The sequence below is a fragment of the Corapipo altera genome, unplaced genomic scaffold (assembly GCF_003945725.1).
Source record: "Corapipo altera isolate COAL_440 unplaced genomic scaffold, ASM394572v1 180, whole genome shotgun sequence".
Classification (NCBI taxonomy): Eukaryota; Metazoa; Chordata; class Aves; order Passeriformes; family Pipridae; genus Corapipo; species Corapipo altera.
In genome coordinates this window covers 179,832-206,338 of record NW_020884915.1, presented here as the reverse complement: position 1 = coordinate 206,338, position 26,507 = coordinate 179,832, and the positions used below count along the sequence as shown (strand labels likewise).

The following is a 26,507-nucleotide window of genomic DNA, read 5'->3' as shown; positions in this document are numbered from 1 at the left end:
CACCTCTGCGCCCCTAGACATGAGCTGACTCCTCTGAAAACATCCCAAGAGAAAGTAATTTTCCATAGAGATACTTTAAGTGGCTTCTCATTAATACTTGTTTGTATTTGTTCTTTATTCAAGTAATATTTATGTCACTGCTGAGTTCAATTCCTGCTCCTCAGAGCTTATTAGTATTACAAGTGTAGTAACTGCTCTGGGACATTATTGCTATTTGCACCCAGTTAGAGTTAACACAAGTTAATATATAGTCTAAAGGATATTTTTGCAATAGAAGTGTCTGTCCTCTCAGATAGGGTTTGATTGCTGCACCCTGGGGGACTGAGCCCGGTGATGCCCCTGACGTTTGCAGCATCTGTGAGGCCAAAAACCTCTGCATGGCTCTGAAAAATCAGCTACAATGAACCTCCATTTCAGGGGTGGGTAGAGTTTGAAAACCAGTGTTACCTGTCCTATAGCTAAATGCTCACCTCCCATTGACTCAGAAAGTTACATTTAACTTTGTTTTTTCTCACTTGCAAATTTTATTTCTCTTACATCATGTGATTTGGTGAATTTGCTGGTGGTGTATTCCCAATATCCAGGAAATTGTATCAGCCCCTCACAGGAAAGGAGCCCAAACAAGTCACATTCCTGTTATTTGCAAAGTAGCAAATCTTTTACCTTGCTGATTATTTCAAATACAATTTGCATCCAGATAATAATAAAAAAGCATTTGATTATCCTAATTTAATGTTTCAGATTGATTTTGAGTCTTGAGCAGCATTTCAGAAGAAGACTGTCATAATTAGATGATACATGTCTGTCTGTCTTTTCTGTCCTGCCAGAACCCACAGAGTATGTAACTGGAATAAAATGAAATATCTTAAATTTAATTGATTTGGTTGCTCATGTGCTCAAGACCTTATTTCACCTGGCTCCTGTTAGCAGTCTTCAAGACTCTGCACTTCTCTCCTGGCACTCATGACCACAAACATGTCTGTGTCAATCCGTGCAGCTCACTGCAAATTGCAATGGCAACTACTGCTGAACTTTCTTAATTATAAAAGAGCAATGTATATTTTCTACTTTCTTTTTTTTTTTTTTAGAAGAATTCAAAGTAATAATAAGTCCTAAGAAAAGTATTCAAATAATTGGGAAAAATAATACACATCTTTAGCATCAGTAGACAGGTGAAATAGCACAGGATGAGTGCTTGGATACCATGTTTTTGGTGTTTTTTTCCCAAAAAAAGTTTTTTTTTTAAGTACTTACAAGCATGTAATATCTCACACATTAAGAGGTGGACTCAGTCTCGAGGCTGTTCAGAAAGCAGGAGTGTGAAATCAGTGAAAAATCAGCTGCAGTTTTCAGCTGAGCGGGAAGCAGCAGTGTGGTCCACAGCTGCTCACAGTGCTTCCATACAAACAGAATGTAAAATATATTATAGACTGTCGTATGCTTTATATATATATAACACAATTGTTTTTACTGTAGGTGTGCAGAAATACAGTCTGAAACACTTGGCTGTGTGGTGTGTATGGGGGAGCAGGTGCATTTTGAAGGTGTATTATGTGGTAAATCAACAAGCTTTCCATTTCTGAGGATTGCCAAGTTTAGGAGAAATTACAGTTTTGTCTCTTGCCAGTATAAAAAAACATTCCCTCCTAGCTTTGCCCAACAGGACGTCGTTTCTACATCCCAAGGCCATTGTCAGGAAAGTTGTTGTTATGTTTTACAATTCAATACACATAAATTATCACAAAAGATTTTTTCAAAAGTACTATGAAGCATCTACCTGTGTGGAGTAATGGGAAAATAGGAATGAGACAAAGCTGTGTTTGCTAGGGAAAGGCTGGATACTTAGCTGTCTCTCACCTCTGAATGCAGCTCTCCTGCAAGCTTTTTAACCAAATCTTATTTCCAAAGAAAAAATATTAAAAAAAAAATCAGTTATGTTGAGTTTTGATATCTGATTTCCCCTCTTCTGCCCTTGTAAAAGAGTACCTTTGAGGGAATACTCGGCAAGGAACAGTGGGTTTTCATAGCATTTTGATTTTCTTTACTAGCAACAAAAAACCCCTTCATAAGCAGACTTGCCTAAAAAGGCACATGGTCCCGAAAGTTTTCTGCTTGGGTGACTACGACTGTGTAGAAATTGAAAGGAGGAGGAAAAAAGGAGTGCTCCAGCTTGTATAAGAAATGAACCTTTGCCCAATCACTTTTGTCTGTGAATAAGGTAACTTTTTGTGCATGTGAAATTTGAAAGCAATAAGGTATGTGGGTCCTTTCTCTGTATCGGTTCTCAAGAGTCGATCGAGGGGTTTTTCTTTTGGAGACGGACTGAAGTTGGGAGATAAAGCAGCTCAGGGAAAAAAATGTTCTCAAGCAGATGCCTTTAACAGACAGAAATCATGAATTTGTTGAATTGCAACCACTCTGGGGGTGGCTACAATGACTTTTTGACAGTGACAGTAACTCTGCCGTGTCTTTTCGAGCCCTTCTTTGGCCCATTCACTCTGGAAAGCTGCTTAAGCGCACTTAAGCGCATTAGCATTTGGATGCTCGGGGACCGTATTGACCCTCATTTGGAAAGTTTAAATGAGTGAAAGATGGAGCGATTTGTTAGGGCTTTAGAAACCAGCTTTAGAGAGCGGCGGGTTTTCCGCTCTGGTTTGTTCGGGTGCTTGTTCTAATCTGGTGTGCTGTTTGAAGGGACCAGACTGATTTGTGACACATGAGCCCAAAGCGCTCTTTTTTTGGGCTTGACCCGATTATGTGTCTGTGCTCTGAATTTCAATCAGTGGGTCGGAGGGAGCGAGGTTGGGAATGGCTCACTGCTGGATTACCTCACTGGCTCCGTGCGGACACAGATGGCCAAGCAGTCAGTGCATGTCTGAGGGACAAAAGGGTCATCTGACAGGACGTGGTGGGTGCGAGGGAACAGGTAGGAGGTCTGTGCCTAAAGTAAGTGGTCCCAGAAGTGGAGCCCCCATGACGATCCCAATGCTGTTCCTTCTCTTCCCTGACAGAGTGAGGTTTAACCAACCACCACCAGCATCTTCCCGCTCTTCTTCTAAGCCTTCCAGAAAACCACTTTAAAATCCTACAGAGCAGATGAAGTTCTCCCAGGGCAGCCTGTGGTTGTGCCTGTGGGGCTAGTGCCCCTTGTGCCGGTGGAACCTCTGATTGTGCAGACACCTACAGGTGCTTTGGCATGTGCCAAGTAATTTAGGGTAAACCTGGAGTGAGACGTGTGTAATCCATGGACATGGCACTGCTTTTGGGGAGGGAGGAAACAGTCAGGAAAAGTTTGTCAGGAATGGACATCATTCATTCAGTGAGATGGGGAATCGGCACCTGTTCCATTCACAGACTTGAAGAAAAATATCAGATTTGGGGTTTTTTACCAAATCACACTCAAGTTACCCATTTAAGATGAAGTTGCTCAGCTCGGTGCTTTTTTACAAACTTTACATAGTTTGTACTGTGGCAATAGGCAGGGGCCTTTATCAAGGATCAGGTCTTTTATTGAGTGGGAGCAGAATGTCCATTGACAGATTGTTCCCATTCTGGCACCAGTAACCTCAGCTGAGATCTAAAGTATTTGGAAGCAGATGGATTTTTGTTTAAATGCATGTTTGGCATGTGTTTCTGCCTTCAGGAGAAAGTGAGAACGGGGAAGGGAGAAGTGAACTGTAGTTCATGGCCTTGTGTCTGATAGATAATGTAACTCTGATAATTAATCCAAATATGAGTATTTCTATTTGTGAGAGGAAGAAGCATGTTGTAGGATGTGAAATTCTATTATCCTGTTACCACAGAACATTTTACAAGTGAATATTATGCAAAATTAAAATCTGTTGTCTGGCCCTTATGAAAAGGAATGGAGCAGGCAGAGCAAGAGAAGTCTCTGCCTTGCCTTTCCTTGACTGAGTTATTTTCTTTAGCATGCTTTTGTTAAGAACCTCTAGCAAAATAAGTTTTTATTCAGGATGGCCTTTGCCAGTATCCATATCTAGGGCTGTGCACAGATCCTGTCAGCAGCTTGTGCCTCAGCTGCAACTGAGGATGCTGAGCTGCCTCCCACATGTGGGGGCACATCTCTGCTTTTGAAAATTGCTGAAGTTTCCTCAGTTCCCCTTTCTGCCTGCTGCCTCGTGGTTACCAGCAGTCAGGCAGAGGGGCAGGGGTACCTGTGCACAACCCTCATAGCCTTGCCCAGGTGGGGGGACTGCAGAGCTCAAGGTGAACCTGCCCACCCCTCCCCTCAGTTAAGATGTAGTCTATCCCTGCATTTGGAAGCTCTTAACGTAGTTAAAGCTTCACTGAAAGTATAGATTCAGCGAGTCTAAAGTATGTTTTTAAGTAAAATTTATGCTCAAGTGCTTTTCTAAAAGCTCCAGATTTCACCTGTTGCCATGCAGTGGAGCCAGCCCTTTGAACAGTCCATTCCCTGCTACTCCCCATTGCCAGGGAAGCTGGGCCTCAGCCAGGAGAGTGGCCAATGGACCGAAGCCCCACTTCTGTGGAAATTCATACCTCTGTTCCTGATGAAGTGTTGATTTAAAATGTGTTTAGGCACCCAGTCCTCAGAATATCTAGAGATGTGACGTTGTCTCTAATTTAAAGAATGCTGCACAGGTAATTTGCTGTCCAAAGTAAACTGTGAAAGTTGCTGTCAGATTGCTCAGGCTTCCAAAGTGTACTTGGAAAATGAATTTACAGGGCAGATGTTTTTGCAAACAAGACTTAACCCACAGAACTGCAGTACCAATGTAGTTACCAGCTCTGAGAAAGTGGCACAGAACCCAGCGGGGTGTGGAGTCACGAGCTGTAAGAAGTGGTTTGGAGGACGTTTACAAGTAATGTGTGATACCTGTAAAAGAACATGTCTGCATGGTAGCAAGTTGAAAGACTATTTGCCTTATCTGATTGATACTTTCTTAATATTGCCTGTTTCTCTCCAAATGGTAATTCAAGTTATTGTTTCAAGTCCATCATGAGTGGAAGTGACTTAAATTAGCAATGCTTTGTATTTTGACCTACAGCAAATTGTATTTCCAGGTGGGCATTGAAGATACATCAATTGATAATGTTCAATTAAATCTGGCCTTCTGTTGTGTATAAACTTGTTTCCCTTTCTCCCTTTGTGTTTTTCTTAGACACTATGTGCAAAGGCCACCATGCAGACCATCCGGGCAGCTGACACAAATGAAGTAGTCAAGCTAATATTTCGTGAATCTGATAATGACCGAAAGGTAAACAACTTAATGCCCTCAGCACCCCTGTGTAAATAGAAACGGTGTTGAATGTTCACTTTCTTTTCTACAAAGCATGAATATAGTTGTTCCAAACTGATAATGTAGAGGGAGGGGAGGGATATAGATTGTCACACCTAATGCTCAGTTAATTGGATCTGTTTAAGTGATCGCCGGCCAAGTAAATGGGCCAGCTGACAAGGGGCTTTGGACATGTGCAAATGTTGTGTGGTTTTAAAGGGCTGCATGTCTCTGGAAGGGTCACTGCCAGCAGCTGGGTGTTGGGCAGCCAAGTCCGAGAGCTTTGCTGACCTTTCTCCTCTATTTTTTTTTTTTTTTAGGTTATGCTGCAATTAGAAAAGAAGCTCTTTGACTATTTTAATCAAGATGTTTTTAGAGATAACAATGGCACTGCGGTAAGTTCAGTGCTAAACACTTTTGAGGGAATAACTTTGCAAGTCACATACAAATTGCATTTCTCTAACCAGCCCTTTATCCTTATCAGCCGTCCTGTCTGCAGAATGAGAAGAACCAACACAGTAGCTGCTCCAGATTTCCTCATCACTGAGCCAGTTATTTTGTGTACAGGTTCTTAACTTTGTTGTGTTTACCTTCTTTTTCATAGAAAAAAATTGTAAATTAAATGTATATGACAATTCACTTTTCTTCTCTATCCTCTGGTCTGCATTTCTTCAAGCATCCTATTTCATTACTAGCTCTTCATAGTGCACCACAGTAACTTAGGAAAAGACCTTCTTGAAAAGCTGTTCTGAAAATACTAGGGTCTTCTGAGTGTACAAAATATATTAGAAACACAAGAATAAGTAGAGTAGAAATCTCAAACCCTGCAGCAGACCGTCACTGTTTGGGCAATCAAAAGGCTTCCCAAGAGGATAAAGCAGACAGGGAACACTAATGCTCTGATTTGTAATAAGGGCTGTGATTTTTCTGTGAAAAGTGGCATTATATTTTCTTTAAGGTGATTTTATTTCATTTTGGAAAATCTGTATATTACTGCTTGCAGCTTTCTCTGTTTCATCTAAGGTTCCTAGGAGTTAGGTATCTAAAGGAATACATTCTCTGCCTGCTCACACAGCGTATGGCTGCTTTGTGCCAGGGATAGGATGCACACAGGATCCACGACTGTCCCTCTCTCTCCTCTCCTCTCTTCTCCTCTCCTGCTACAGCTCATTCTCCCACTCTGCACAGAGAGCTGGGCTATTGGAGGGCTCTCTGCGAGGCTCTAGGGCAAGAAGGGCAGCTGAAGCCCTGGTACCCTCTCTGGTTTTTAAGTGGACTTCACCTAGGAGATTAACTCCATGTGAGAATCTGAGATCTCACTCATTTGTTGAGGCCAGAAGAATTTGAGGAGTGAGACCCATGAGGGAAGTGAAGATTGGGTTCCCCTTTCAGCACCTACTGCCATCCCATCCCAGCATTACTCGTGTGTCCTGTGTGCTCACCTGTGTGGGCAACGTGCCTTCAACACACTGTGTGTGAGATCACTTTGGGGGTTGTTGGTTTTAAATTCACAAGGCGAATGCATCCTAGGGAAATACTTAATGTTTCTTTCTTTCACTGATGTTTTGCAGTTTTGGGGACATTTAATTCAAAGCAATTCCATACTAATTCCATACTAATGCCATTCCTGTCCCAGTTTTTCCTCCATGTGTATTGCTGTAATAACTTTTTTAGCTTTTTGTTTAAGAAGAACTCAAGTGTCTGTCATCTGTATTTTCCCCCAGTATATTCCTGAAGCTGAGCAGAGCTGTTCCTGGTGGTGCCATTTGCCATGTCCCAGTGGTATTTTGGATGGCTGCTGGTTGATTTGCATACAGGGGCATGGGGTGTGAAGGCACAGGCAGAATCCCACTTAAACAAATTCCATTTCAAAATCAGTAGTCATTTCTTTCATGCATCAAGAAGCGGGAAATCTTCCAGATCAAACATGGAAGAAAAAGATAAATGATATAATGAGCCATTGGAGATAATCTAATCTTCATGGTCTAGTTAAACACGCAGCACCATGATCACTAAAAACAAACTACCTCTCTAAAAGGATAAATGTCTCTGTGCCGAATTCAACCCAAAAAATCCATCGCATCCTTCATCAACCGCCGGTCTTGTACCAGCCTGACAGAAATTTAATTCAAGCTGGCTCCTGAAAATAATTATTGTATTTTAAGAGTAGTAATCATTGGTCGGGACATGATTGAATGTGTCCATGCCTATTGACTTTTTCTATGATTTATAGCTTTGTTTAGTCGATATTCCCATCGAAATTGTATAATTAATTATAAGTGGGGCTGTCAGGTCTGCAGGATGGAGTGCCCTGATGAGTATTTGGGAAGATTAAATTTTCCTTAGCTGTACCAATGCAAGGCTTGGGAATTTTCACAGCACTGTGGCTGTTGGATAAAGATGTTTTCTGTGTGTTTAGCAACTGCTTTAGCTCAAAATCCATTGATTTTTCTGAGGGTATTTTTTTTATCAGTGCAGTGTCTCTTCAGTAACATTGGAATGTGTACGGATGTGGCAAAACCTGACAAATATTTATTATCAACAGGCTACTTTATCATTGTCCATACACAGTTATTCCTTCCTTTTTACGTTGTAATCAACAAAAAGGATCTTAAGATATATTTATAAAAATGATTATTTTTTATGAAAAATCTGGTATAGGTACAAATTACCTGTTTAACAGAAATTCAGTTTGAAATGCATACAGTAATCCATCAGGTCTAATTTTTCCAAACTAATCTGTGTCTTACCCGACTTATCTGTACCTTATTCCGAAGTTAGCTTAGCAATTACCTATACTGATTATCTCCAAGTGCAATGATCGTTCTGTATCGTGTTTCAGAAAGGAACACCCAGATTTATCCATCTCTATGGTGATAGGAAAAAGAGAAAGCCTGTTTGAAAACAGCTGTAGCAATAATGCAAAGCTGTCTTAATATTGAATTCCTGTGTTCTGAATTGTATGTCAGACTTGTGCTCCATCAGATGGACCAGGGTGTGACCATAACCACACTGAGCTGTCACGTGTGGGGAGGGTGTAACAGGGCACCGGGACAGGTGGGACAGGAGGAAGGACAGCGTGTAGAGCTCCACTTTAGTGTCAGGCAGATCCCTGTTGCTTTCTAATTAGCAAAAGCTTGGCACCTCTGACCTGGATGGTTGGACACAGCCAGGCTGTGCTGATCAGCTCCATGGTGTCCTCCTCCTTTAGGGGTTTGCCCATGGGAGCGTGGCAAAGCACAAACGAGACTTCTCTCATCTTCTCACACCTTCCCAGAGGCAGCAGCCCCCAGGTGGGAGCCACCACTGTGCCCCCACTGCCCCTCTGTGCCCAAAGCACCCAAGGAGTCCCCACAGGGGGCTCAGAGCACCCTGACCCCTCCCATGGACTTCCCCAGCAGGTCTGTGGTGCTGTCCACACTTCTGAGCTCCGTGGCTCACCGGGTACATCACTCAAACAAAACTTGGTTGTAGCTTTGGATTTGCCAGCCTTTCAGTGATAAAAATCAGCTTTCAGAGAGGAGCAGTGTGCAGGGGGTTTTTGAATAAACTTACACTTCTACCAGGTATTTTCAAATTCCATAACTGTTTATGATAGATCAAGCTGTAAGTGTTTTTTTTTCAAAAGGAGTTCCCCGTTAATTTCAAAACAATCAAAAGAAAAGCAAACGAGGAGTAATTATTTAATGAAAAAATTATAATCATGTTATTGATTTGTACCAAAGAACCACAAGGTAAATTGTATTTCTTCAGTAGTCAATTAAATAAATATATATTAAGAATGTAAAAACCTGTAATGACTACAGAGGAATGATTTAATCATTAGGAATCATTTTATAATCTTTAACCGCAATCAGAAATGAGGAATGGTGCCGACATTCCTGTCTTTTGTGTGATCCATGTTAAAGAATCAATCCAGGTAAAAGCTAATGCAGTGTCCTTAAGATTTGGACCACAACTGTGTAATAAAAGTAATCAGTGAATTAATTGTCTTAGGAATGGAACCTGATGTTACTCCTGCTAAAATCATGATCTCTTTTGCACATTGATGTTTGTGGGTGACTAGTGGTGAAGTTGTGCTTGCTCTGGTGGTCCTGGGCTGTGCTGCTCCTGCCCCTCACCAGCCCCTCTGCCAGCCCTTGTCTGTGCCTGGGCTCAGCTGCTCGGGGCACAAGGATTAGCCCAAGGGTGCTGCTGCACAGCTCTGGAATCACCAGATGGTTCAGAGGGCACTGGTGCCGTACCAGCATTCATCCCAAACCGTATCTGAGAGTGTTACACTGAAAAGCCCAGTGATTTTCAGCCTGGATTTGCAAGGAATAGAAGTGGTTCCATTTCTTACTCTTAATTGTCCAGCAGTTCTCTTGATGCAGAGGGCAAACAGTGAACTCCTACGGAGAGTACGTTCTTACTCAGTTTTGAACAGTGAACTCCCTTCACAGAATAAATTCCCTTTATTCTGTGTGTCTGTTCAGCTTCTACCATTATGGTATGATAAGAAACTTATACTGTAAAAACGGATTGAGTAATAAAGGTCTTGTTCTCCCTCTGAGAAGTAGGATTTAAAGTGATCTGTTATCATGCTAATTAACTTAGAGGTGTTGTTGCAAACAGTTGAGGCAAACATACTTTTAAATTGTAAGTAATTTATTTGTGGATTTTTTTAGTATTCCCAGGAAATCATGAAATGATATGCAAATTGAGCAGAAAGGTTTAGTCCATGAGGGACCTCTATTAAGCTTTTTGTGGGAATATGTGTGCTGATGAAGGTTAAGGATCTGGCGTCACTGAAAATGTATTAATCAACAGACAAGATATAGCACAATGCACTCTTTCCAATGGCCTTGGCTCTGACCCTTTTAAAGATAATGGGAATACTGTCCACTAGGAACTAGATTAGGACGATCAAGTGCATTTCATCAGGGTTTGACTTGAACCATGATCCCAGAGGTGAAAAGGCAGAGGTTTATCCACTGAGCCAACCAGCCCCTGTCCAGATAAAATCTTGAATATGATGTATAAGGGCAAATTAGGATAGAGGAGGGAAATTGATTGCCTAGGACCATTGCTACCTTGGACTGGTCATAAGGAAATCCTGTGCATCCTGAAACTGCCTCTCTTATTTAAGGTGGTCATCTGAGATGCCTGATTTTCATAAAGTACTAGTAGGAAAATGGCTTCTCGCTCTGTTCTTTTATTCAGAAACAGCATTCTCATGCTTGGAATTGCATTTGCTTAAGTTAGTGGTTAGTTGATATGCCATTGGATAAACTGCAGAATGAGCAATGACAGCAATAAGAAATATTACCAATAAATTGTTCTCACTAGGAAACATAAATGTAAAGCTACATTGCGACACAAGTCAATCCAGATGTGCTGGGTTAGGTATTTACTGCCAGCTTCAAATAAATAATTTATTCTGATGTAGAATTTGCCCACAGCACAAAGTTACAAATATTATTTCATGACCATTTGCCCTCTGTGCTGTTACACACAGCTGCTGTAAGCCTAAGGCTAATTCAGGAGTGCTGTGCTATATTTATTTTTTTAGGCATTGGTCGTTCTTTAAGTCTAGTCCAAAGAGTAGGTTCAGCATCTGTATTTGCACTCTGTAATCCAGCCTGTAGTATGATCTGCTAACGTGCTTTGCCTAGGGTACCCTCTTTAACCTGTGTGACATGCAAAAGAATATCCAGGGAGGCAATGTTTGCACCTGCATTCCAGTCCTTCAATTTATGGATCTCACCATCACCCCTTACAGTTAGTATTTGTGCACTCAAGCACCTTGCCTGGGCTTCCATATCTTGCCCGAAGCCTACAGCAAGCCAAATAAAGATAGAAAGGTGCTTAACTGTTTTTTCACCATCTCTCTACAGTAGCCCAATCCTCTTGCACTCTCCAGGTACCCCTTACAACCTCCAGAGGGATGCCTGCGTGCACAGAGATGGGCACACACACATATAGACTAGCAAATAGTAAGTTTAACTTGAAGACTGATACTTAAGGACACTTTGATACAAAAAGCACAGCTAGAGATGAGAGCGGGGTACCCAGGTGCAAGGATGCAGCGATGGGTTCTGGTCCCTGGTCTGAAGACTTTCTGTATTTTTGTTACATAGGTGTGGAAAGAAAAACAGTATAGGAAACCCAAGCCTAAATCCTCATCTTGGCTGCTCTCAGGAGTGATCCCACATCCCTCACTGCCTGAGCCCAGAGAGGTGGGAGCCCTGCCCAGCCTCCCCCAGCACGCAACTGCTGGCGCCCAGCAGCTCCACAGCAGTGGAGCACAAGTTTGAATCCCCACTGGTAGAGGAGCACCTCCAGTGTTGGGTGTCTGGAAGTTCCAAATGGATTTGTGAGATACCCCACTCTTTGTGGGGGGGACAAGATGGGTGACTGGAGCTCACCAGACACCCCCAGGGGCATGCCTGGCACTCAGATGCCTCTGGGGTCTTGCCCATTCCCCAAAACACTCGTGTCAGCCAAGCCTGCCTTATAGGCCTTGCCTGGGGGAAGTTTCAGCCCACGGTGGGAGTTTTGCCCAAGTAAGAAACATGTTTCATAGTCTTTCCTCAAGAAAGTCCCATTTTTAACCCCTTTGCAAGAATGGTTAATGCTGACCTGTATTCTCCATATTTCATGCTTTTACCAAATTGCAGTGGGACAAACTAACATTTCACAGTAACAGACATATAAAGTTTAATGAAATAATTGACTGAGTGTGTCACATTTGCAAGTAGGATATTCCTAATTAAAATCTTCTGGTTTTAAGGTCAGTGTCCACTTAGTTGCTTCTGACATTTTGAAGGAGCTGTGTCACAAGCTGTATGAATTATTACAGTAACATTTTAGTGTCTGTTCCAGCAAAACTGTGAAAATGGCAATTTGCATGAATGCAGTTTTGCAGAGGCACATTTTTTTAATCAAGATAAGCACTAGAGTCCTGAGAAAGTGAGTGACAAAATTCACTTTTTCCTATCAGAAAATGCATTCGGCTGTGACCAGCTGGTAGTCACAGGGCACGGCCACTGGCTTGTGGGCCACACTGCCCTCACATCACTGTGATGTACTAGAGAGTATGGCTGGAGGGGTCGGGCTGGGGCACAGGGGGATGGAGGCTGTGGTTCTGTGCTGCCTCTGGGATGCTCTGCCAGGCACAGCCAGTGGGAAGGATGGGATGTGATTGCTGCTGCAGGGCAGCGTTTGGGCAGGGAGAGCCCTTGGGCTGTGAAAGGTTCCCGTGATCAGCAGAGAGTTCACTGGTGCTGCAAGAGCGGAAGTTTGGGCTTAACCTGCGTCAGTGCTTTTAGGTTCCTAACAAGTTTACCCTTTACAAGTACTGCAGTCTCCTTACTGAGAACTAATTACTTGAGTGGTACCGCAGGTTCTGATTCCTGATTCAGTTTTTTTTGAGTAACAAAAGTCTCCAAGGATAATATCTGGATTCTCTGGTGCATACTGCAGATCAGAGGGGTGACTGAGCCCTGCTGCCAGCAGGGTGTTGGACTGACAGCCTATCCATATCAGTAGTGTCAGCCTGAAGTCCATGGCTTAGATTGAAAGGATCCACACATGGAAATTAGGAAAACCGGAATTATATGCAAAATTCAAGTGTGTGAAATATCTGAAAGGGCTACCACCTGCACTGTAAAAACATGTGAGGGACACACATTTGGAAAAGGTTGAAAGCACAGTTTTACCCAAACCAGTGTCCACCACAGGACCAACAGGCATCGGGAGGCACTGGGCATCTCTCAGGATGGGAGATACAGCAGGATGTGGACCCTGAGGAGCCCTGGAGTCAGCTGGAATCCCCAAGTGTGGAGCACACCCACCCTGCTGCCATGTGCTGGGCACTTCCCTTGGGAAGTCAGCGCCCCGACCACTCCCGGTGTCACAGGGCTGCTCAAGGAAAGAGCCTGTGCCAGGTGCTCCTCAGCACTCCTACAGGACAGCTGCAGCCATGGCCTCCCTTCCTGGGCAGGCTGGGCAGAAATGTGGGAATGTGAAGAGTCAGGCTGGGAGACAGAGAAGGCAGCTCTAATGAGACAGGGCCAATAGCAGTCTCCAAGAATTGCTCTACCGATCAATAGACATCGAGGGACGTGTGGTTCTTTCTAGACATTTTAAGCAATCTAAATATTTCCGTAACAGGAATTTTATTTTAAGATGCATTTTCAGAGCAGCTTTCTTAAGAAATTGGAATACTTATTAGAAAATTTTCCTGTCATTTAAATCATTGGAACATCTTAGAAAGAGAGGCATATTGGCAAAACAGGAACAAAACAGTATTTTCCTGGGGGAACTTCCTTTGAAATCAAAGATTTTCTGAATTAGTCCAGGTCCAGGGAGCCCTCCATGCTGACAGCTGTGTGCTGCTGTGCCTCCTCACCCCCCTGATGCTGAGAACAATCTATGCAATGCCATTTCTCTGTGTGCCATAGATCCACAGTTATGTGGGCATTTGTGATTTGACAACACTGCCATTCAGGATGTATACATATGAAATAGAATATTAGACAAAACCAGCATAAGTAGTACGTTTATATTCAATGATTTTGATTTTTTTCTGTAAAACAGAATTTTAAAGAGTGGCTTCATGAGAGAAAGAAGATTAAGATTTAAAATATATAATAATGGATCATTTTACAAAGTCTTTGCTAGAGAAAGCAGTAGCTTTAAAATCAGGCAGAGTTGTGTGTGACATTTTCATGGATAAGTGGAAGGAATCAGCATTTCCACAGACCCTGATTTGAAGTCAGTAGACTGCTGAATCAGTTTCTAAATAATTTGCTGTGACTGGAAAGCTGCATAAAATGACTGTATTTCCAAAAACTCTTGAAAAAAAACATGTGCTCTACAAGACTGGCAAAGGAGGTTACGGTGATCAGTGTCCACATGTTTTAATTCTCTAAGGTCATTTCTGTATGCTCATATCCTCTTTTTGGTCTGAAACTTCATTTCCCTTTCACAGCTGTGAATTCTCTGGTGGGCCCTGCAGATGGATTTGATAAATGCTGCTAATATCACCTCCTGATCTACCAGTGCTCTGACTTTGGTCTGTAGGTCTTGATGAGTAATTGCCGTTGTTCTACTCCAATGACTGAATTAAGTTGCACTGTTTAAAGGGTTCATACATGTGTGATTTTAGCCAAGGTGGTCCATTGCAGTGCACCAATGGACACTGGCCTTTTACTGGTGCCTCGCGGCTTTAAACTAAAGCAACTGCCTAAACTCTGTTATAACCCTTTGATTACTGTCAAGCTACATAATGTTGAAATTTAGTATTTTGTGCATCCTCTTCTCCTTCACTCTGGCACATAAATTCACATTTACACACTGCCAAGAGAAAGGGGGGGAAAGTAAAACTCCCTTCAGCAAGACAGCACAGCACCCTGGTAAACTAGCTGCCCTTTAGAGGCAATGAGCACTGCAGCTGGCACAGGCATCACCCCTAAACACCTGTAATACTCCTCAAATTAAATAGAAAATATCCTTTACTGCAAATGCAATCATTCCCACACACACTGCTTGGATTCCCTGCAGCGTGGGGTCACAGGGGCTCACAGGCAGTACCAGCTATAGATATACTACTTGTATGGATGGCTGGTATTTTCATTTGGAAGGTGTTAATCAAACATTCATGTTGGGCTGGTCACTGGACATTGTAGAGATCTTGGCATAACATCAGCGACTCAGTGTTGCAGCAGATAAAACAGACCATGTTTCATCCTCGCTCTCATTTAGGTATAAATACATTGGTAAAACTGAGCTGAGGGGAAAAAGTGGTCTTCTGAACTGCCTATGACATATAATTCTGGAATGAACTGGAAGTCAGTTCTGAAATGAGCATTTTAAAATCTCTGTGTAATTGCTTAAATGACCACAGCGTGTCATGTGACTCCTCAAAGATTTGGTCCTTAGGATAGTCTTATAATAAGTAAATTAAATAGAACAATATATTGATTTTTAGCCTTTGAACTTAATTTCTTTATCATTTTTAAGGCATTTAGAGTGACAGACATACTCGTGTTTGCTGTTAACAGCAATGGCACTATTCACAGTGCTGGTTGGGGTAGAGTATGGAAGTGAGTGGGCAATTTGTGCTGAAAATTGCCATGAAAGGAGTATGTTGGGTTTTTAAAAGACAGTGTTAGATGTTTTAAAAGTAAAGACATTACCCTGTGAAAATCTGACTGCTCCTCAGTATCACCTCACCCATATTAATTTTCATTCATTTTCTGTCACGCCAGGTTGCTCCAGACACCTGTGTCCCTGTCCTAAAGCAGACACAGTTCACTGATGCCCATGTCAGGCTGTGCCTTCTCTTACCAAAGTTGCATTGAGTGACAGTGACATTTGTAATTGTTTGTGACAAGATTTAGGGTTTTCACCAAAAATCGTGCATTTTGAGATCAATGAGAACCCAAGTGCTTTTCGTACCAAAAAATAGTAGTTAAAACATGCTCTTATACTGAAAACATAACTGGAGTTCTCTCAAAATGCACATTTCAGGTTTTCATCATCTCTCCCCTTTGTCTCTTCACCAGTGCTGCCAAGTAAACACAGAGAGGTTGTGAGGGGGTCCCACTGTGCAGCCCTGAGCACAGATAACCTGTCCTTGCCCTGTAAGAGTGAGCAGGTGTGTGTCTGCTCACTTTATGCACATTTGGACAGAAGGTTACAGATTCTGCAACACAGTCACTTAACAACTAGGAAAAAATAATTTATTAAAGTACATAATTATTTCATATATAGCAGGAAGTAATAGTTTTTGCAAATAATGCAGTGAAAACATTTGGCTGTTTTACATGGGAGGATGAATTCTCCACTACGAGCATTCCCTAAATACTTCCAGGCACCTAGTTGGGCTTTGGCTGTGTCATTTCAGGTTGAAGCTGTCCCTTTACCTGGGGAAACTTGGGGAACTGACAGAGCACAGCACACAATGCTGTCTTGTTCCTGTTATCTGCCCCCAGTGTCAGCAACTCATCTGCATAGCACAGACACAACTATACACGACTACAGCAAATAAACACAGCAGAAACTTCTGTGGATAATAATGCACATCCAAATGCTCTGTCCTCTAAACCCCAGGCTTCACTGAGTTTGCAAATATCATCATAGCAAGAACGTATAAAATCTGAATGTATAAAATTTTGAAAGTGTGAATTGGTGTGAGAAGACAATGCATCTATTGAAGGTCGCCAGCCCTCGGGATGCCCATGAGTAATTTATACCATTGTGTTCTGTGGAGCATTGTTCTTTCACTCAGTCCTCCAGTTTAACACTTCAGAAATAGCCCTTTCTCCTGAGCCTTGCCTTCCCTGCCCTGAGCTGTTTACTTGGAACAGAAGGAAACATGTATTTGCACCATATTAATAGACATATATTTCAAATAATAGTTTCAACTGGGGATGGCAGCTTGTTTTCCAATCCCAGATATCTTTAAGGTGGAGACACGTGGAGCTTGAAAGAGATGGTAGCATTTGTTTTCATAGCCACTGTGTATGTATTGTGGCTACACATCTGCCTATGCATACTGAAATACAGGATCACAGTCTGGAAACGTGCATGGTAATGAAAACATTCATTTTTTACTGAAGTACATTGAGATTGCTTCAGTGAGAATAGTGAGTGTCTGGACCAGCCCAACATTTTTAGGATTGAGTATATTATTAGATACATACTGTAGGTTTCTACACGGATGTTTCTAAATATTTATCCAGACATTTTGAATTCTCAGGCTTTTGGTCAGATGTTAAAACATGTACAAACTGCCCACAGTCATTGGTGTCACAGGATCTTTTCCAGGGCACCATCACAGAGTTTATGTTGGAGGCACTAAAGTAGGGCAGGCTGCCTATCCTGTGGCATCCTTGTGCAAAGGTACCTGTATATGGCTCAAGAAGAGGCTGGGAGAGCTGGGTGGGCCATAGAGAGGAGTTAATCAGCAGTGCAGGTGGTTCAGGTAGCTGCTTTTCACACGGATAATTAATGTGTACAAGTAGCTGCTAATTGCACGTTTCAGGAATGATTTATGAGGTGGCAGAGGGGAAAGGGGGACACAATCTCATTTCTTTGGGAACTTCTGCCATTCATACAATGGTATCAGCACAGCTGTGAGATGGGACATGATTAATGAACAGTGGGCAAACATGGGACAGCACTGTGACGCTCGTCAGGACAGAAAGTGGCCCTCGGAGCCAGGGCAGCACCGTGCCATGATGAGCTTTTGTCTTTAGCTCACTAATTCCCTGGGACACCGGGCTGCAACCCGGCTGGGCTCTGGAGTAAGGTCGTTTTTGTCCATCAGAACAATTATGATTTTAATGAGGACAATTTTCATTGAGTTGCTGTGAGCAGGTTTGTGTTTATGAACAAAGATTGTGGATATTTATTCTCTCTGTAGAGGTCCGGGGAAAACAAATGTGGCAAGGACTAATATTTATACAGGACATTAAATCTAGACTTATGAACATCTCTGTTAAACACCTGTTCCTGGCACTCTGTCTCAGCTGCTGCCTGGGAACACCTTTACCTCCTGTCACATCCCTCCGTGTCTGTCTGCCCTGCACCTCCGGAATACGTGTGCGGGACACCCCTTGTCTGCTTGCAGTAAATGTACCTCCTTATCTGAGCTAAAGACAATACAAAGTAAAATCACACATTTTGCTGACATTTTCATGGGCTGATTCCAATACCAGTTTACTGTATTTTTTAATGCTAGTCTGGTTTGTCTCTGAAAAGGTTAATAATGAAATTTGAAGAAATGTTGCCTTGCAGTGTAAGTGCACATGCAGGTCAGCACCTTGAAGAGACAGTGTTACATGCTTCACTGATAGGAAAATGAACGTTTTGAACACTTTTCTTAATGCACTGTTTATGTATCAAAATAGTCCAGCGTGTTTTGCACTGCTTTCTAAAAACTATTCTATGAGGGCTATACCTCAAGCTGTGTAATCAAAGTATCTGTTTATTTCCTTTTACATAATGTATTATTTTTAAATTGCTGGAGTTCAGCATTAAAGAGTGAATGCCTTTATTTCTATTTTTTGTAGCTTTTAGAATTTGACAGAGAGCTGTCAGTCTTTAAAGACAGATTGTATGAACTGGACATCTCATTTCCTCCCAGGTAAGATTCATATATTATCTATTTATTTAACTAGCTAAACCATAATTGTTACTTGTACTGTAGGTAAAATGAGAGTGTTTCCATACTTATTGCAGAAATTATGATGATCAGTCTTCCTTTCATGGATGTTCCTTCACCCACATCCCCTCTATCACTCCATGAACCGCGTGCCAGTAGAGCTCTGGACCTCATTGTCCTGGTCCCCCTGATCCTGTCCTTTATAGCTGCTCTCAAAACAGACCTGGTGTGATTGTGTGCTCAGAGATGTGTGCAGACTTTTAAGCACTGGGCCCAGACCACCTGTTCAATTACTTTACTGCAGCCATAAAGACAGTCTCTGCCTGAAGCTGTCTGATGACTGCGAGCAGTGGCACCACTCATGGAGGTGCAGAGCCCAGGGCCGTCGCGCGGGGAGAAGGGGATGAGGAAAGAGGGCAGGAACTTAGATTCTGCTTCTTCAGTTTCATATTATATAACTGCTAAGACTGTTAGAATAACTTGGCTGGTTTAATACCCATGCATGATTTTTATCAGCTGCATCCCTGAGGTGAATTGGAACCGTGACTAGTATTATTATTGTACAAACGCGAGGTTTTTGCAAGTGGCAGTCCTGGTCAAGGGAAATCTGTGGAAAATTTGGTGCCATTTTAAACGTGTATGATCCCTTTCCAAGAATGAAGGAGTCAAATCTCACAGTTGCTTTTAAGGGAAAGAAATACTGCATTCGCAAAGAAAAAGTTGAGGAAATTATAGAAAAAAGACAGATAAACCCATGCTTTTTATATACTTCCTTTTTTATAGATACAATATTTTTAAATATTACTATTTTATCCTTTATGGACAGATAGAAAAGTATAATGTTTTGGCATACACTAAGAAAAAATTTGGAAAGCTTGCCTTTTAGTGATCATAATCTCATTACTTCTCAGCAGCCAGCTGCGATACTGATTGTATTGATCCCTTGGGACAGTGGGAGTATGCACAGAGAGGTTACCACCGCTCTAAATTGTCCTTATTGATTGAGGATGGTAACAGGAGACCAGCAGTGTGTACATCTGAGTGTGTCCCACTCGTCATGTACCTGCTCAGGGAAAAGGAGGTGAGGGGAAGTGATAAGATTTTTTTGTCAGACGAACTCTCGTACTTGATTTCTCCAACATTAGTGCTTTCAGCCAGAGCAAGGCTTGGCAAACATATGCTGTTGCATGAATAGTTTGCAGAGTCCTCAGCCCACTCTGTAAGTGCAGTTCAGCATCATGCAAAGATCAGAAGCTTGGTGTGAATACTTTGTGTGTCTTAGTCCTACTCACTCTGTTTCCTTAACAACTAGTTAATATAATAATAAATAGGAATAGATTTTTATATACTGAAAGCTGACATGGAAGGGATGCTAACGCTGAGTTTATGTAACACAAAATTTCTTCAAACTTAAGCAGAGAATATTGATAAAATATGAGAATTGAATATGAGAATATTGCAAAAAAATACAATATGTAGAACCAACAGGCTAAACTCATGCATTTGCAAAGAGCAAACTGGATTTACATTAGGGTGCTTTTTTCACCCATCCCTCCTCATGTCCTGTGTCATGTGCCCAGGGCTTCCTGATGCCCCTCCTGTGAGTGAGGTACTGCAGAGCTGTAGGATTTACTGCAGGTCAGTGTGATAGTTTTATTCGTGCAACCAAACACATTGATTTTCCCCAAACAAATAATATGATTCATTTTTCTTTGTATTGAAATAATGACCAGAGTGTGCTATTAACTGCAAAACCACATATTTTGAATGGGCAGAAAGGAATGGTTTTAAAGTAGGACATTTTCTTTTTAACTTGGGACCTTTTCACTGATGAAATAAAGACATTAAATATATGGCCTAAATGTCTTGGTTTCACTTCCAGTAGTTTTTCCTCCATTTTTCCTTTGTTTTTCTTTTCTGTAGCTTATGATGATTTTACAGTTTGTAAATGTGTAAATACAAGTTTAATATATGTTTGTCATATATCCAGTCATATTGTATTTTGTATTTTTAACCAAAGGAGGATATACAGGAGTCCTGTATATTTAGGCTTCTTGTATCTGTTTGTTCTGCAAATGCATCAAACAAGGACTTTGTCACCAAAGGGAGGGAGAGAGAAAGCCCTGGTCACTTTTGTGTCGGGCTTAGGGGCTTAGTTAGCAAGCACTGGAATTTAGAATGAAGTTGTAAGCAATTGTAATGATAGCCTTTAAGTAGTATTTCAGAATTTGTTTTATACATGATATTTTAATTATGGTCCACTGATTTAGTCTATGAATCACACTCTGCTTCTGTTCTTGATCCTTGGTGTTCCAGACTTACATCATGGGATGCAGGCAGAGTACCTCAGTTAAAACACTACTGAACAGGTCTAGTCCTGCCTTTCACAGCTCCCAGAAAAGGAAAGGGCAGTCAGGACAGTTTTATCTTTCTTTCATTTGCTTTATCATTTGTGCATGCAGTTAATTGCCTAATTTGTGTATAGAGTTCTACGAATCAATAGCACAGTTGCATTTCTGTCTTACTCGTAACTTTTTCCCTCAAAAAAGATGCTGGAAATTCAGTGTACTCTTGAGATAGATGGAAAAGGTCACAGCCCTTTGAGCCACAGCAGACTAAGTTACTTATAAATTCATTTTTTATCAGCATAAGCTGCTTATTCTCTGGACTTTATCATGAGATCTTGCTGATACACTGCCATAGCTGGCCTGGGGTTGAAAGCTTTGCTCCTTTGAGTCAGTGGTTTTTTTGTAGTTAACATCAGTGGGGTCAAAATTTTCCCCTAGGCAGTTTTAGGAGTTTGTTTTCACACTCCTCCTAGAGTGGCCTGACACCATGATCTGGTTCCTCAGGTGTAAGTAGAGCCAGGTGGAAACAGGCTGCCCTGAAGTGACCCTGTTTGACCTCTCTGCCCTGCCTGGCACCCAGGGCAGCATGAGGTCCCTGTCCCACCTGCAGTCCCACCCAGTGCCCATCGTTAATCAAGGGCTTTGTGCCCAGGGAAAACCAATGACTCTTGCATATTCCCAGTTCTCATTTGAAATTATGGAAGGATTTCTTCTGTTGTACTAATCTGCATGGAGAGGACTTTTTCTGCATTTCTGTGTTAATTGTTTTATATTAATGTATCTGCACCTTTTACGATTAATTTCTCTGTCCATTTTTCTTAATTTCAAATGAAGAAATGGCAGTCATGTAGACATATATCTTTATACTGATAAGTTTTTTTAAGGAAGCCACTGTACTGAGGAACTGCTAAATTGCCTTAATACATTGATAAAAAACTCCCATAGTCATAAATGTTTGGGAAGCTGACCATCTGTGAGATGGTACAGGAGCAATAGGGAAGAGTTACCACTCTTGCTGTCTGGGATTTAGGGAAAATAATAAAAGATTAGTAAGTGAGGAAAACAAAAGGCATTTTTTATGTGCTTTTTCATGAAGTACACTATCTAGAGCATGAAAAAAATGCAAACTCTTGTTAAAAAAGCTCAAGATTCTTCTTCCCTTTTTATTTAGGGACCTAAAACTCTGAAGCTGTCAGCCCTTCTCATTTCTAGGTTTTCATGACACCGAGTTAGCATTTCAGTGTAGATAGTGATAGAAATGTTGACTTCCCGGAGCAATTTTCTAACTATAAAATTCCATAATGAAATGATGGGTTGTAATATCCTGCTGGATTTTTGTTCTTCACTGTATTTATAGCTGTTGGTTTCATTTTACTCTTCAAAGGCCATGTGCAGTGTGCTGTCCTGCAGTTTGTTACCTGCTCTTCTCAGCTCACTGTAAACCACATCCAGTAACCAGAGAGGAACACTTAACTCTTATCACCTGTTAGAGAAAACATCTCAGGATCTTCTCATCACAGGTCTTGGCAAAAAAATAGGTCTTTGCATATTCCCAGCTACTATATTTTGTTTTAATACCAGCTTTTAAAAACTGAACTTCATATAAACCTTTTCTTATTTTCTTTCTACTCCCTGTGCTAATGGTTTCTAAAAGTAAAATTCCGATGTTGTAGGAAGCATAAAAAATTTTACTTTTTAGTTCTGTAGAAAGTGGAGACTCTGTACTAAGCCAGGAATACTTCACAGTATTTTTGGTAAACTACTGAATTCTTGCTTGTCTCTAAGCAATAGTACAGATAATTCTGTAAGTAATTGAACTACCCAAGGCCTCTCCTGGCTTTGCTGCATTTGTCAGGTCCAGCCAGCCCTGGAGGAAGTAGGAACATCCCTGAACACCTCTTCTCAGTTGGTGTTTGGAAGAGAACTGCCTCCATACCAAGTTAGTGCAAATCCTCCGTGCTGTGTGATATTCTGACTGACGACACCCCTCGTTTAAACCCTCTGTGGGAAGGTGTGTTACATTGACTGTCCCTTGGGAAAGGCCGCATAAGTAACCGAATTAGTACAACCTTGTAGACCTGACTTAAACCACTATAAAAGCCAGGACAGTCAATTCTGTATTTAGAAAAGCTGGTTTTCAAGACTTTACAAGTTTGTAATGACCGTTACACTTATTGTGGGTTGAAACTTAACATGAGAGGTTTCAAAACAAGAAGTAGAAGACCTGCTTCCCATTGGTTCAGGGCAGGATCACAGAAGAAGAGCCCCCTGCCCAGGCTGTTGCAGAGGGATTTTCCCACCCCTGTAGCATATCTGCTTTGGGTTACTCATTCTGAGTGCAGCAGGCATGAGGTCAAAAGGACAAGTACAGAAGTAGAGGATGCTGTCAGGGCCAGCCACCTGCCTGTATGGGCAGGAGGGAGCTGAGTTCTGCTCTCAGGGTTCCTTCTGCAGTTCACAGGACAAAATGTGAAAAACAGCTCTAGGAATGGAGACCAGAGCCTTGGCAGGTGTGATAAGATGACAGGCGAATGCTAATTATGGCCTTAGTTTAATTTAAATTATATCAAAGCTATTTGTTTTTATCTAGCCATTAATCCACAATTTGTCTTCTTTTTTCTGCCCTTTTGAAACAGCAGTTCATTTTTAAGTTTCCAAACTACTAACCAAAATGCAAATGGCACTTGTTGGATTTTACATAAATGCATTCATATTTTTAATCGTATGTTAATTTTGGTAGGTATAGATCATAATTATTTATATAATAGTTCTGTGAGAATTTCTAGTTAAAAATTTAATTTGTATCTATAAGTGGGATGCTATTAAGGCAGCACAGCAAATTTGTGTTACTGTATATGCAAGGGGGTTTGCACAGGGTCTCAACAGACTCTGTGTTAGTGCATGTGTGCTTCAGGACCTTCCAGTTAACTTTGAATGTGGGAAGAATTTGAGAGCCACTTCTGAGCTCTCCTACAGCCACATCTAAAAATAGCGTCTCTGCAGGCATACTTAGGGAACTCAAATCTATTGTTTTTCTCCAGTTCAGTACTGTCATTTAGTTTAAGACACGTCTGCTTGATGTGATGTGAATTCTCCCTTCTGCCCTGGGTGACCATCGTTCTGCAGTGCAGAGGGAGGGGTGCTCAGGTAGTCACCCCTCAGAAACATCCAGAACAAAGCCTTGACAGAGCTTAAGGACCCCTCTGACCAAAACCATTCCTTGATTCTGTGATTCTATAACACTGACGGCACCTGCAGGCCTGTCGGTTATCTCCTCTCTGTTCAGCAGGGTACTTGATATCCAGGTATTTTCCTAAATTCCTCTTCAATTCTGAGTTCCTTCCAATTCTTAGTGTATGTGCCTGAGCCATGTCAGCTCATGTATGCCCATGCCTCAGAGGAGTGTGCCGGGGATGCAGGGAATGAGCCTTATCCCACCTGCTGTGGACCCCACATCTCTGTGCTGGTGCTGTGTCTGTGGGGCTCCTGGCAGGTTCTGCCCAGAGAGAACAGCCCAGGCCAGCCTTCTCTGCCCTTTCAGAGCCCAGCCCTTCCTCATCCTCCTGAGATGTGCCAAAGGCAGGGCAGCCTGGGAGGGGGGTCACAGCTTAACGAGGAACCACGGGCTGCATGGCAAGCCTGCTGCCTTAGACAGGCTGTAAAAAATCTTGCCAATAGAGTATTTTTCAGACATTATTCACCCATTCCTATACTCCTATATTTTGAGGCCTTTTACTTTATATGGTGAATATTCATGTTTTCATCTCATTACCCTTTGTGATCTAATGTAGCCCATAGCAACCTGAGCCATTGGAGACTAAATACAATTCAGCATTTTAAACTCTGTAAGCTCTGTCACTCACAGGCTGAACAGCCTGGTTGTGAGCAAACAGCCCAGTGTGAGGCTGCAAAGGACTTCATGGTACTCAGCAATCACTGCAAAGGGCAGGAGGTGTGAAAAAAGAAGTAACAACACTGTGGTCTGTCAATATACAGGTGGGCAATTGTTACCTTTATCACTGTTCTCCATTAATTATTATAATTATTCTTGTAGCTGTTGTATAGCAGAGATAGGAGCTGACTTTAGCAAGAGTTCACGCCCACATACAAGGTTTGCTCTCAGATAAGGCTGCATGCACAGCAATCTCATGTATTAATCATTCTCTTAAAGTGACCTACTCTTGTTGTTGAATTAGGCTGTCATGTAATTTACTGGTTGGACATACGTTTGTGTCTTAGATACCCCCTGTGTGATATTTTTCTCAAGCACACCCTCTGCACTGGCAGTATCTTGGCTTTGACACCTCTCACCAGGAGACAGGTTGAATCTCATTTACTCTCAGCAGAGTATTTCTCCTTTGGAATTCTCTCTGGCACTGGTTCCTGATTCTGCCAGAATCTTATTTAGACTATAATCTGTTTTTTCTCTGCCCTTGTATTTTGTCCCATGACCTTTCTCTATTCTAGTAGGTTGCACAACGATATATGCATTTTTCTGGTCTGATTTGCCTGCTCTGCACGAAGCCAAGCCCAGAGCATTCCCTTGTTCCTTGCCTTCTGCAGAGACTGTCCAGAGCAGAACAGCCCTGCCTGCTGTACCCAGCCCCGAGGGCACCAGTGCACAGAACCCCGAGGTCACCCTTGGGTGTGAAATAGAAGGACAAAATTATGGTTTAGGTGTCAGCAGGCTGCCCTTCCTTTCCAGTATCCTCACTGCATGTTCTCAGGTCACACACACACTGCCTGCTGTACTCTTAAAGCCAACAGGATTCCCATTTCCTAGAATATCACCTCAATAACGCTACTTGGTCCTGTTGTCCCACCAAAGGGGGAGTTGGACTCTCAAATAGATTAAAAAGTGTGAAAGCCCTAAATTATTTCAATGCTTGCTTTATTGGGTACTTTTATAACTTTTTTTTTACCAATTAAGAATTATTGTCCACTGAACAGAAATACTTAATACCTACTCGTGCACTGTAAAACACCTGCCAGGTATTAGTTAGGTATCTGAAATGGCATGTAGATCTCTCAGCCCCCAAGGAACAAATTCCCACAGGACATGATGCAGTTGTCTGGGTGCTTCCAGTATGCAAGGCTGGAGCACAGAAACAGCTTCCCAGCTGGAAGCAGAGAGACAGCTGTCATTTCCTCCAAAACAATTAGAATTTAATCATTACAATGGCTTTTCAGACAGATCTTATCTCCATTTTTCTCCTCATATTAAACCAGTGCCACTCTTACCATCATTCTCAATTAATTTCCAAATTGAAATAGGGTGTTCCTTTAATTTGTGAGAAACTGAAGAGAATTACCCAGGTAAGCAGTTCTATTTGGTTTAAGGAATTGTGGCAAAGAGAAAAAGAAAGGAAAACCAATGATGTAAAAAAAAAGTTTCAAGGACTGAGTATTACTGTACACCAGGTGTGAGATAAGGACCATAGACCATACTGCAAGCAGAAGGGAAAGCAAATTCTAAAGAGCTTGTGGACTTTGCTGCCAGCCAGACTGTCCATGTTGTATTCCTATCTGAACATGCTTCTGAAGAGCCCAGTAGTTTGGAGTCTGAACCCTGCCCCATCTCTTGCCTCGGCTTCCCAGTTATTTTTTTCCAGTATGAGACTTTATAGATTACAGCCCCAAAGTAATGTGCTCTAAGCCAGGTACGTTCCTAGAAAATGCCATGAGCTCAAGCACAGTCACATGCAGTAATATCAGGCTGTTCTGCTGTAACAATCCACACTGGGT

At 41.9% G+C, this 26,507-nt stretch overlaps 1 protein-coding gene across 1 annotated transcript in view; it reads left to right on the top strand.

The window, feature by feature from the left end:
* Positions 1-26,507, top strand: part of INPP5A (inositol polyphosphate-5-phosphatase A) — a 147,290-nt gene that overhangs the window by 106,626 nt on the left and 14,157 nt on the right. The window contains exons 9-11 of the mRNA XM_027655260.1: positions 5,145-5,240; positions 5,582-5,656; positions 18,323-18,396. Coding sequence (XP_027511061.1) covers positions 5,145-5,240; positions 5,582-5,656; positions 18,323-18,396 — 245 coding nt within the window. The remainder of the gene's footprint in view (positions 1-5,144; positions 5,241-5,581; positions 5,657-18,322; positions 18,397-26,507) is intronic.